This window comes from Oncorhynchus nerka, linkage group LG25 (assembly GCF_034236695.1).
Source record: "Oncorhynchus nerka isolate Pitt River linkage group LG25, Oner_Uvic_2.0, whole genome shotgun sequence".
Lineage (NCBI taxonomy): Eukaryota > Metazoa > Chordata > Actinopteri > Salmoniformes > Salmonidae > Oncorhynchus > Oncorhynchus nerka.
The window spans coordinates 19,589,310-19,602,349 of NC_088420.1; the positions used below are offsets into that span (position 1 = coordinate 19,589,310).

Here is a 13,040-nt window from a genome sequence, read left to right on the forward strand (position 1 = left end):
GCTGATCCTCAACACGGGGCCCCACAAGGGTGCGTTCTGAGCCCTCTCCTGTACTCCCTGTTCACCCACGACTGCGTGGCCACGCACGCCTCCAACTCAATCATCAAGTTTGCGGACGACACAACAGTGGTAGGCTTGATTACCAACAACGACGAGACGGCCTACAGGGAGGAGGTGAGGGCCCTCGGAGTGTGGTGTCAGGAAAATAACCTCACACTCAACATCAACAAAACTAAGGAGATGATTGTGGACTTCAGGAAACAGCAGAGGGAACACCCCCTATCCACATCGATGGAACAGTAGTGGAGAGGGTAGCAAGTTTTAAGTTCCTCGGCATACACATCACAGACAAACTGAATTGGTCCACTCACACTGACAGCGTCGTGAAGAAGGCGCAGCAGCGCCTCTTCAACCTCAGGAGGCTGAAGAAATTCGGCTTGTCACCAAAAGCACTCACAAACTTCTACAGATGCACAATCGAGAGCATCCTGGCGGGCTGTATCACCGCCTGGTACGGCAACTGCTCCGCCCTCAACCGTAAGGCTCTCCAGAGGGTAGTGAGGTCTGCACAACGCATCACCGGGGGCAAACTACCTGCCCTCCAGGACACCTACACCACCCGATGTTACAGGAAGGCCATAAAGATCATCAAGGACATCAACCACCCGAACCACTGCCTGTTCACCCCGCTATCATCCAGAAGGCGAGGTCAGTACAGGTGCATCAAAGCTGGGACCGAGAGACTGAAAAACAGCTTCTATCTCAAGGCCATCAGACTGTTAAACAGCCACCACTAACATTGAGTGGCTGCTGCCAACACACTGTCATTGACACTGACCCAACTCCAGCCACTTTAATAATGGGAATTGATGGGAAATGATGTAAATATATCACTAGCCACTTTAAACAATGCTACCTTATATAATGTTACTTACCCTACATTATTAATCTCATATGCATACGTATATACTGTACTCTACATCATCGACTGCATCCTTATGTAATACATGTATCACTAGCCACTTTAACTATGCCACTTTGTTTACTTTGTCTACATACTCATCTCATATGTATATACTGTACTCGATACCATCTACTGTATGCTGCTCTGTACCATCACTCATTCATATATCCTTATGTACATATTCTTTATCCCCTTACACTGTGTATAAGACAGTAGTTTTGGAATTGTTAGTTAGATTACTTGTTGGTTATCACTGCATTGTCGGAACTAGAAGCACAAGCATTTCGCTACACTCGCATTAACATCTGCTAACCATGTGTATGTGACAAATAAAATTCGATTTGATTTGACTCTGACATCATACTGTACACAATAAATGAATGACAATGTCGTCCTGTCTTCCTGCTCCGCTGCTCCAGACACCTATTAACATGAATCTTGCCTTCTCTCTACCTTCTCTTCCCTTGATGTTGATGGCTCTTGTCATTATTTTCTGTGAAAGACACTCATAACATGAATCCAACCCTTCTGCCTCTCCCTTCTCTCCCCCCTAGCTTTGATGTGGAGAATGGGATGTCGGTGGGGCGCAGTCCCCTGGACCCCCAGGTCAGCCCTATCTCTGGCCTGGTCCTACAGGCCAACTACCCCCACAGCCAGCGCCGCGAGTCCTTCCTCTATCGCTCCGACTCAGATTTCGACCTCTCGCCCAAAGCCACGTCCCGCAACTCCTCCACGGCCAGTGAGCTGTAAGTAGCATTGGACCAATGTGATGTGTGATCCTCCTCCTTACACCTTCTCCAGGTCATTTTCTTCTTCCCCTCTCTCTTTTTCCCCATCTCTCTCTCTCTCATTCTCTCCCTCTCTCTTTCTCACTCACTATGTTGCTGTTTCTGTCCTGTCTCTCTCTTTGCCTCTTTGTTGCTCTGCCCCACCCCTGATATTTCACTTACCAATACTTCACTTACTCTCTCCATATTTATAATGACATAGCTAACCCTTCAACTATGATTCCACAGATTTCCCTAAAGACTCAACCTTAAAGTCAATTGAATTAAGTCTAACAGTCTTGATTTGTTGATGTTTGTTTCTGGAGGTTATTTTACCCATGTTTAGTTTAGTCACTGGACTCTCTATGTCTTTAAAGGGAAGAGGGCTTGAAGCACTGGGAAGTTGGTTGGCTGCCGCGGTGAGAGACGAGCGTGACCAATGTTTTCTTTTTTACTTCCCCTTTAAGGACTGTTCCACTTCGCTTGCAGGTTTCAGACACTTCCTCCACTCACCAACCCCTTAACCCCCCCACACCCTCCTGCTGAACACCACCCCACCCATACATACACGCCCCTCAGCCCCTTTCCTCCCAAACCATCCCAAAAAGAAAAGCCCCACAGTCCTTGCATCTGAGTTGAGCCTGCTACTGTATGTGTGCTGCATGAATAGCCTGAGGCCTATTATCTTAACCACCGAAAGGCTTGACCCCAAGACAACACATTATGTGCATGATGATTCCCCCACAGCACAGTTCCAAAAGGTAATGTCTGTTTTCCCAGGGTTCTCCCACAGTCAGTTGTGTGCATGTGACTTGTTTTCTCTCTGTGTCCAATGTGTTAACTGATGCAGGACATGAGGGTGTTCAGGTTGCAGTTAAGATGCCCATTGAGTACCATAGAGCCCCATTATATGTATTTTATATTAATATTAACCTTTTAAGATGCTGATATTCTGTTCTTCACCTGTTGGTTGAAGGTTTCGTATCTAACCAAGTGTTGTTGTTTTTTATTCTGTCATTTCAGACATGGAGAAGACATGATTGTGACACCATTTGCACAGGTCAGTGCTATGTTCATGCTTTTTCTCTCTCTCTCTCTCTCTCTCTCTCTCTCTCTCCCTCTCGTGTGTGTGTGTGTGTGTGTGTGTGTGTGTGTGTGTGTGTGTGTGTGTGTTGGTATGAATTCCTGATGTTGAGCGTTGGAAATTAATTTGAAGGTCATAATGCAACATAACACTACCCTCCAACCTTTCTCTTTAGGTGCTTGCCAGTCTCCGAACAGTCAGAAGCAATTTTGCCTACATAACTCATCTGCAAGATCGGCCCAACAGGCGGCCATCAGGCAGCAACCCTCCCTCCATAACTACCCACACCAAGTCAAGCATAACAGGTCAATATTGTACTCATCTGATCTTACCTCTTACATGACTTCACAACAAGAATTTGCCTGTTGTGCCGATTCTTGTTCCCTAGTGTCTGCTTCACCCTGTAAAAATAACAAGTTCTCAAGAACTGAAAATACAGACCTACATAAGATTTGTTTGATGCTACTGCCACAATTTCTGTTATTGTAATCTGTCAGCTTTACATTGATAAGGGCAGTGCAGTGAGAATGTGAAGAGGACAACGAAAAGGCATACATTCAACACAATGAGTTTTATAGTCTCTGGTTTGAAATGGAACCAATCTTGATTTAAAAACAGAGCTTGCATTAGACGTTAGTGACTCGAAGTGAAAGACCTCACACAGACTTCTGTCCAGTGATTTTGGGACGGCAGGTAGCCTAGTGGTGAGAGCGTTGGACTTGTAACCGAAAGGTTGCAAGATCGAATCCCCGAGCTGACAAGGTAAAATTCTGTCACTCTGCCCCTGAACAAGGCAGTTAACCCACTGTTCCTAGGATGTCATTGCAAATAATAATTTGTTCTTAACTGACTTGCCTAGTTAAATAAAGGTAAAATTAGAAAAAAAATACAGTCTGGTGGGGCCTGATAACTGACCACAGGAGAACAGTCCTTGACAATGGGACTATGGTAAAATAAAGAGAAAGTGATCACTACTGAATGGGCCTTGTTTGAAGATTTGGATCTGGGTCTCAGTCTGGTAAGTCTAGGTTCTGGAATGGATGGTCTCTGATGGGCTTTTAATTGAAGAAAAGGAAAAACCGCGCTCACTGAAATTCTTTAAGTTTTAATGTATTTTTTTAGCAGCAGAGATCAGAACAAACGCTCTCTCAGGGCTTTAACAGTAGTCTGACCTTTGACCCCCTCAGACGAGCCCTACCAGAAGCTGGCCATGGAGACGCTGGAGGAGCTGGACTGGTGTCTGGACCAGCTGGAGACCCTGCAGACCCGTCACTCAGTCAGTGAGATGGCTTCCAACAAGGTGAGCTGCGTTGCATTTGAACTGAGCCTCATCTACTGTAAAAACCTGGGAATGATTGCTTGAAGAATAGCAAAGATATAGGTCTGGTTAATGAAAAATCTAATCTCCATCTACAGTGCATTCGGAAAATAACTTTTTCCACATTTTGTTACGTTACATTCTTTTTTTTAAATGTATTAAATATAAATGACAAAGCGAAAAAAGTTTTTTAGACATTTTTGAAGTTTTATAATAAAAAATAAAAAAATGTAGATTTGCACAAGTTTTTTACATTATGAGACTCAAAATTGAGCAAAGGTGCATCCTGTTTCCATTGATCATCCTTGATGTTTCTTCAATAGATTGGATTTGGAAAGGCACACACCTGTCTATGTCAGGTCCCACAGTTGACAGTGCATGTCAGAGCAAAAACCAAGCCGTGAGGTCGAAGGAATTGTCCGTAGAGCGCCGAGACAGGATTGCGTCTAGGCACAGATCTGGGGAAGGGTACCAAAACTGTTTTGCAGCATTGAAGGTTCCCAAGAACACAGTGGCCTCCATCATTCTTAAATTGAATAATGCTGGTGGCAGCATCATGCTGTGGGGAGGTTTTTCAGAGGTAGGGACTGGGAGACTAGTCATGATCGAGGGAAAGATGAACGGAGCAATGTACAGAGAGATCCTTGATGAAAACCTGCTCCAAAGCGCTCAGGACCAAAGAACCGGGCGAAGGTTCACCTTCCAACAAATCTAACCAAATTGTATTTGTCACATGAGCAGAATACAACATTTCACCTTACAGTGAAATGCTTACTTACAAGCCCTTAACCAAAATTCAGTTTTAAGAAAAATACCTCCCCCAAAATAATAATAAAAGTAACAAATAATTAAAGAGCAGCAGTAAAATAACATTAGCGAGGCTATATACAGGGGATACCGGTACAGAGTCAGTGTGCAGGGGCACTGGTTAGTCAAGGTAATTGAGGTAATATGTACACGTAGGTAGAGTTATTAACTTCTTGCGTCGAGCAATCCCGTATCCGGGAGCGTAATCATAGCCTCAAGCTCATTACCATAACGCAATGTTAACTATTCATGAAAATCGCAAATGAAATGAAATGAATATATTGGCTCACAAGCTTAGCCTATTGTTAACAACACTGTCATCTCAGATTTTCTAAATATGCTTTTCAACCATAGCTACACAAGCATTTGTGTAAGAGTATTGATAGCTAGCATAGCATTAAGCCTAGCATTCAGCAGGCAACATTTTCACAAAAACAAGAAAAGCATTCAAATAAAATAATTTACCTTTGAAGAACTTTGGATGTTTTCAATGAGGAGACTCTCAGTTAGATAGCAAATATTCAGTTTTTCCAAAAAGATTATTTGTGTAGGAGAAATCGCTCCGTTTTGTTCATCACGTTTGGCTAAGAAAAAACCCCGAAAATTCAGTCATTACAACGCCAAACCTTTTTCCAAATTAACTCCATAATATCGACAGAAACATGGCAAACAATGTTTAGAATCAATCCTCAAGGTGTTTTTCACATATCTATTCGATGATAAATCATTCGTGGCAGTTTGGTTTCTCCTCTGAACCAAATGGAAAAATGCATGCAGCTGGAGATTACGCAATAATTTCGACGGAGGACACCAAGCGGACACCTGGTAAATGTAGTCTCTTATGGTCAATCTTCCAATGATATGTCTACAAATACGTCACAATGCTGTAGACACCTTGGGGAAACGACAGAAAGTGTAGGCTCATTCCTGGCGCATTCACAGCCATATAAGGAGACATTGGAACACAGCGCATTCAAAATCTGGCGCACTTCCTGTATGAAATTTCATCTTGGTTTCGCTTGTAGCATTAGTTCTGTGGCACTCACAGACAATATCTGTGCATAGATAATAACAGAGTAGCAGCAGTTTAAAATAGTCATTTGATGTAGCCATTTGATTAGATGTTCAGGAGTCTTATGGCTTGGGGGTAGAAGCTGTTTAGAAGCCTCTTGGACCTAGACTTGGCGCTCTGATACCGCTTGCCGTGCGGTTGCAGAGAGAAAAGTGTATGACTAGGGTGGCTGGAGTCTTTGACAATTTTTAGGGCCTTCCTCTGACACCGCCTGGTATAGAGGTCCTGGATGGCAGGAAACTTGGACCCAGTGATATACTGGGCCGTACGCACTAACCTAGTGCCTTGCGGTCAGAGGCCGAGCAGTGGTGCAACCCATCACAATGCTCTCAATGGTGCAGCTGTAGAACCTTTTGAGGATCTGAGGACCCATGCCAAATCTTTTCAGTCTCCTGAGGGGGAATAGGTTTTGTTTTGCCCTCTTCACGACTATCTTGGACAATGTTAGTTTGTTGGTGATGTGGACACCAAGGAACTTGAAGCTCTCAACCTGCTCCACTACAGCCCGGTCGATGAGAATGGGGGCGTGATTGGTCCTCCTTTTCCTGTAGTCCACAATCAATCTACAAGACAACGACCCTAAGCACACTGCCAAAACAACGCAGGAGTGGCTTTAGGACAAGTCTCTCTCTCTCTCTCTCTCTCACTCACTCACTCACTCACTCACTCACTCACTCACTCACTCACTCACTCACTCACTCACTCACTCACTCACTCACACTCACGTTGAGAGTGTGAGGATGGAGCAGCAGTCAGCCATGTGCTCTGGTGCTCTGCACCTAGCTGTACTGTCTCTGTCCCCTTAACCTCCACTGCCCGTCCCACTTACTAAGCTCAGAGCTACAACGAAGCCTCGTCTTTGGCTGATTGCTGTTTGATCTCTTTCAATCTGGGACGTAAGGACTGTCAGTTTGTGATGAAACTCATTGGATAGAGACTGTAAAGTCCATGGAGAATAAGAGCGCCTCCTCCCAGCTGCCCACTGCACTGAGGCTAGGAAACACTGTCAACCTCTTTTTCGTATCATCTGAGATCCCCAAAGATTGGAAAGCTGCCGCAGTCATCCCCCTCTTCAAAGGTGGAGACACTCTAGACCCTAACTGTTACAGACCTATATCTATCCTACCCTGCCTTTCTAAGGTCTTCAAAAGCCAAGCAAACAAACAGATCACCGACCATTTTGAATCCCACCGTACCTTCTCCGCTATGCAATCTGGTTTCCGAGCTGGTCATGGGTGCACCTCGGCCACGCTCAAGGTCCTAAACGATATCATAACCACCATTGATAAAAGACAATACTGTGCAGCCGTCTTCATCGACCTGGCTAAGACTTTCGACTCTGTCAATCACCACATTCTCATCAGCAGACTCAACAGCCTTGGTTTCTCAAATGACTGCCTCGCCTGGTTCACCAACTACTTCTCAGACAGAGTTCAGTGTGTCAAATCGGAGGGCCTGTTGTCCGGACCTCTGGCAGTCTCTATGGGAGTGCCACAGGGTTCAATTCTTGGGCCGACTCTTCTCTCTGTATACATCAATGATGTCGCTCTTGCTGCTGGTGATTCTCTGATCCACCTCTACACAGACAACACCATTCTTTATACTTCTGGCCCTTCTTTGGACACTGTGTTACCTCCAGACGAGCTTCAATGCCATAAAACCTTCCGTGGCCTCCAACTGTTCTTAAATACAAGTCAAACTAAATGCATGCTCTTCAACAGATCGCTGCACGCCGTGCAGCATTACTACTCTGGACGGTTCTCGCTTAGAATATGTGGACATTTATAAATACCTATGTGTCTGGTTAGACTGTAAACTCTCCTTCCAGACTCACATTAAGCATTTCCAATCAAAAATTAAATCTAGAATCAACTTCCTATTTTGCAACAAAGCATCCTTTGCTCATGCTGCCAAACATACCCTCGTAAAACTGACTATCCTACCGATCCTTGACTTTGCGATGTCATTTACAAAATAGCCTCCAACACTCTACTCAGCAAATTGGATGTAGTCTATCACAGTGCCGTCCGTTTTGTCACCAAAGCCCCATACACTACCCACCACTGCGACCTGTAGGCTCTCGTTAGCTAGCTCTTGCTTCATATTCGTTGCTAAACCTACAGGTCATCTAGAAGTCTTTGCTAGGTAAAGCCCCGCCTTATCTCAGCTCACTGGTCACCATAGCAGCACCCACCCATAGCATGCGCTCCAGCAGGTATATTTCACTAGTCACCCCCAAAGCCTATTCCTCGTTTGGCCGCCTTTCCTTCCAATTCTCTGCTGCCAATGACTGGAACAAAATGCAAATATCACTGAAGCTGGAGACTCCTAACTTTAAGCACCAGCTGTCAGAGCAGCTCACAGATCATTGTACCTGTACATAGCCCATCTGTAAATAGCCCATCCAACTACCTCATCCCCATATTGTTATTTATAAGGTCTTTGCTCCTTTTCACCCCAGTATCTCTACTTGCACATTCATCTTCTGCACATCTATCACTCCAGTGTTTAATTGTTAAATTGTAAGTACTTCGCCACTACAGCCTATGTATTGTATTACCTCCCTAATCTTCCTCATTTGCACACCCTGTATATAGATTTTTATTATTATTGACTGTATGTTTGTTTATTCCATGTGTAACTCTGTGTTGTTTGTGTCGCACTGCTTTGCTTATCTTGGCCAGGTCGCAGTTGTAAATGAGAACTTGTTCTCAACTGGCCTACCTGGTAAATAAAGGTGAAATAACTCAAAAATAGACCTGTACAATCTGCTACTGGATTTTATTCAACAAAGTTGGTTTCTGCTGGTCACTCGTCTTTGTTTTTTACATTCAACATGTGTCCACTGGAATGCCCTACGTCACTTTGCTTTCTATGTTTTGGACATTCATACCGTTGAGTGCACGGGAACGTGTGTGTCAGGATGTCATTTTCTGTTATCTCAGTGCAAACTTCTTAACTGGATGACAAGAAGTGTGCTTTGGTGTACTGTAGGACACAGTATGTATTTGGATGTCAGTGATTTTGCATATTATGTCAGTGAGATTTGATAAAACTGCATATTATTCAGTCTACACATGCCTGTGTGTGTACACACATGCCTGTTCCATTGGGTGTATGTGTGTGAGTGTGATTACAAATCTCTGAGTACTCTACCTGTTCCTTCCTGTATGTCTGTGTGTGTACATGATATGTCTCCTTTAAGAGTGTATACTGTGGTTTGTCCCCTACCCACGTGTCTGATTACATAGCCTCTGCCGAGTCCCCATCAACAGGGGAAATGGAAAGAGAGCCTGGGACTCGACTTCTGCTTTTGGGTGTCAACAAGGCGATGCTCCATCTTAACTCCTCCTCCACATATACTGGATTGGTTGAACAGTGCAGAAGAGAACCCTACAGCTTTTTTTTATCTGGTCAAGACCAGTATGTAAGGGATTTAGTTTCAGCCGATTCTTTTAGGCCTGCTATGTTCAGTTAGTGATTACATAACGGTTCGAGCCCAGCTGAAAACACTGTTCCAGTCCTTGTGCCCTCCAGTGTGATGCACTGAATAGACTAGGGTATGAGGTTGTGTCATGAAAGAAGTGAATGATTATTTTGTTTTAAATACATATTTTTGGATTCATTTTCTGGTCTTATTGATATAATTGACTACTGTTACTCTATTGATATCCCATGTTACACTTGACTTTTTCTATAACCTGACATGTTATTCAGTATGATGGGGATCAAGGAAATCACTACTGTCATATTATTTACTTGTTAGTTACTCCTGACACTTGAGTGTGGTGTGAAAAATCACACCAAACAGAATTCAAAAATCTAGTTTATTGCCATTTTGAACTCTCATTTGGTTTTGTTAATTTCAAATTTTCCACATATTATGATAGGAACTTTACTGCTGGTACACTTTTTCTACTGTAGTACAGTTGAAGTCGGAAGTTTACATACACTTAGGTTGGAGTCATTAAAACTCATTTTTCAACCACTCCACAAATTTCTTGTTAATAAACTATAGTTTTGGCAAGTCGGTTAAGACATCTACTTTGTGCATGACGCAAGTAATTTTTCCAACAATTGTTTAAAGACAGATTATTTCATTTATAATTCACTGTATCACAAATCCAGTGGGTCAGAAGTTTACATACACTAAGTTGACTGGGCCTTTAAACAGCTTGGAAAATTCTAGAAAATTATGTCATAGCTTTAGAAGATTCTGATAGGGTAATTGACATCATTTGAGTCAATTTGAGGTGTACCTGTGGATGTATTTCAAGGCCTACCTTCAAACTCTTTGCTTGACATCATGGGAAAATCAAAAGAAATCAGCCAAGACCTCAGAAAAAAAATTGTAGACCTCCACAAGTCTGGTTCATCCTTGGGAGCAATTTCCAAATGCCTGAAGGATACCACGTTCATCTGTACAAACAACAGTACGCAAGTACAAACACCATGGGACCACGCAGCCGTCATACCACTCAGGAAGGAGACGTGTTCTGTCTCCTAGAGATGAACGTACTTTGGTTCGAAAAGTGCAAATCAATCCCATAACAACAACAAAGGACGTTGTGAAGATGCAAAACACAAAGATTGTACTTTTTGGAGAAATGTCCTCTGGTCTGATGAAACAAAAATAGAACTGTTTGGACATAATGACCATCGTTATGTTTGGAGGAATAAGGGGGAGGCTTGCAAACCGAAGAACACAATCCCAACTGTGAAGCACGGGGGTGGCAGCATCATGTTGTGGGGGTGCTTTGCTGCAGGAGGGACTGGTGCACTTCACAAAATAGATGGCATCATGAGGATGGAAAATTACGTGGAAGCAACACCTCAAGACATCAGTTAAAGCTTGGTCGCAAATGGGTCTTCCAAATGGGCAATGACCCCAAGCATACTTCCAAAGTTGTGGCAAAATGGCTTAAGGACAACAAAGTCAAGGTATCGGAGTCGCCATCACAAATCCCTGACCTCAACCCTATAGAACATTTCTGGGCAGAACTGAAAAAGCGTGTGCGCGCAAGGAGGCCTTCCAACCTGACTAAGTTACACCACAAAATTCACCCAACTTATTTGTGGGACGCTTGTGGAAGGCTACCTGAAATGTTTGACCCAAGTTAAACAATTTAAAGGCAATGTTACCAAATACTAATTGAGTGTATGTAAACTTCTGACCCACTGGGAATGTGATGAAATAAATAAAAGCTGAAATAAATCATTCTCTGCTATTATTATGACATTTCACATTCTTAAAATGAAGTGGTGATCCTACCTGACCTAAGACAGAGAATTTTTACTAGGATTAAATGTCAGGAATTGTGAAAAACTGAGTTAAAGGGTATTTGGCTAAGGTGTATGTAAACTTCCGACTTCAACTGTATGTTCTACTTTCCCCACTGTATTTCCATGTATGAACTTGTGTCACTGATGCTTGTCGTTGTGTCTGATCTTGTTTCCCAGTTCAAAAGGATGTTGAACAGAGAGCTCACCCAGTTGTCAGAAACCAGCCGGTCAGGAAACCAAGTCTCAGAGTTTATCGCCAACACTTTCTTAGGTGAGTGACAACAGCACTCTAAGTATGGTTCCTTTAGACCCTACTATCAAATAAGAATTGATGTAAAGCATTCATCCTGCTCAAAAGTTGGTACATAAATACAATATTTATTCGCTTTATAGGGCATTATACAGCTCTACAAATGTAGTCATAGATGTTTATGAGCAGTGCCTATGTTTTGTATTATTATGCATAGCTCATAAGGCATTATACATGTGCTTATAATGCATTATGAATTAAAATATACTTACAAAATTACTTCAGCATGTTTTGTATATAATTAGTTGGAGTAGTGAACAGGCCAACATACATACTGCATGACATCATGTAGTATGTGGTTGCAAAACTTGGCATTTGTCATGCATGTCTGCTGGCCTATTAGCCAGCATGTTAGAGGAAAGAGAAGGGCTTCCAACGGAAGCAGGCGGCAAGGCATTCCTGGACATGTTGTCTGGCGTTGCCATGGAGACGGTAATATTATTAGACTGCCTTTTGCGTCAATACCTCAATACCACTGATATTGTGGCGGAATGGAGCTTCACCAAAATGCTTGAGAGAAAATGGAGCCTGAAAATAGATGTCCATTTGACATGATTTGGTTTGTTTTGACGTTGGCTGGAATCAGAAAGGAGAACTATGGCTTTGGGTGAAAGGAAAAGGAAATATTGAGAGATTGGTGAGACCGCTTCACTTGATGTGGTGTGGTGGCAGATTGTGTGTCCTCGTAATGATATTTGCATGCTTCGGATCTGGGATTATGATCTGTCTTCTCATATTTGCCACTGTCTGACTACCAGGAGTCATTATTGGTTGAGAGATGACATTTGCTGGAGAGTTATCAGTTGAAGCAGTATTCCTAGTACTAGTTTAATTGATTTCTCACTTGATTTGTGGTGGAAATATCTTAGATTAGCTGTTAATCAACTGTTAATTTTCTTTAGTTTTCAGTGTCTAGCATGTAAATCTTGTTGCAGCTAAGCGACTACAAAACATAACAATACATGAATTGCTCTATAACGGTGACAAACGGTGCCCATAAACTGTTAGGGCCTACATAAAGATGTCCCAACAGCAGAGCTTTCTTTTCAGCACCATGGGGTGAATCCTTACCACTGGCAGCAAAACAGTTAATTCAGCCTCATTTACTGCCTTTTTAAAAAACATAGCTGATATGGCTGACTTGCCTAAACAAATGTGGTTTCTACTGACAATTGAGATGTACAAACTACGGCCTAAGGGAACGATGAGTGGATAAGAGGCCATCTGTAATTTTGATTAAGACATTAATGAGCGAGCAAAGACGGATGTGGTCAATATAACTATTTGTTCAGCACTTTTGAAATATACAGCGACAAAATTCAGAACATGGGTCGTTCTTACAGTATTCTCCCTGTACACCAAGTCAGAACTGTAGGATAAATTAAGGGGGAATATAAGCAGACAAGGAAAGCTCTTACAAATATTTGATGATTAC

At 42.8% G+C, this 13,040-nt stretch overlaps 1 protein-coding gene across 5 annotated transcripts in view; it reads left to right on the forward strand.

Annotated features, from left to right (window-relative positions):
• The window catches only part of pde4cb (phosphodiesterase 4C, cAMP-specific b), a 154,867-nt gene that overhangs the window by 125,345 nt on the left and 16,482 nt on the right, over window positions 1-13,040 (forward strand). For 4 of the 5 annotated variants that reach the window (XM_029633768.2, XM_065009642.1, XM_065009643.1 and 1 more), the window contains 5 exons: window positions 1,519-1,710; window positions 2,755-2,791; window positions 2,991-3,120; window positions 4,003-4,115; window positions 11,473-11,566. In XM_029633768.2, coding sequence (XP_029489628.2) covers window positions 1,519-1,710; window positions 2,755-2,791; window positions 2,991-3,120; window positions 4,003-4,115; window positions 11,473-11,566 — 566 coding nt within the window. Of the gene's footprint in view, window positions 1-1,518; window positions 1,711-2,277; window positions 2,493-2,754; window positions 2,792-2,990; window positions 3,121-4,002; window positions 4,116-11,472; window positions 11,567-13,040 lie in introns of those variants that run through there. The other variant, XM_029633770.2, reaches the window with a different exon arrangement.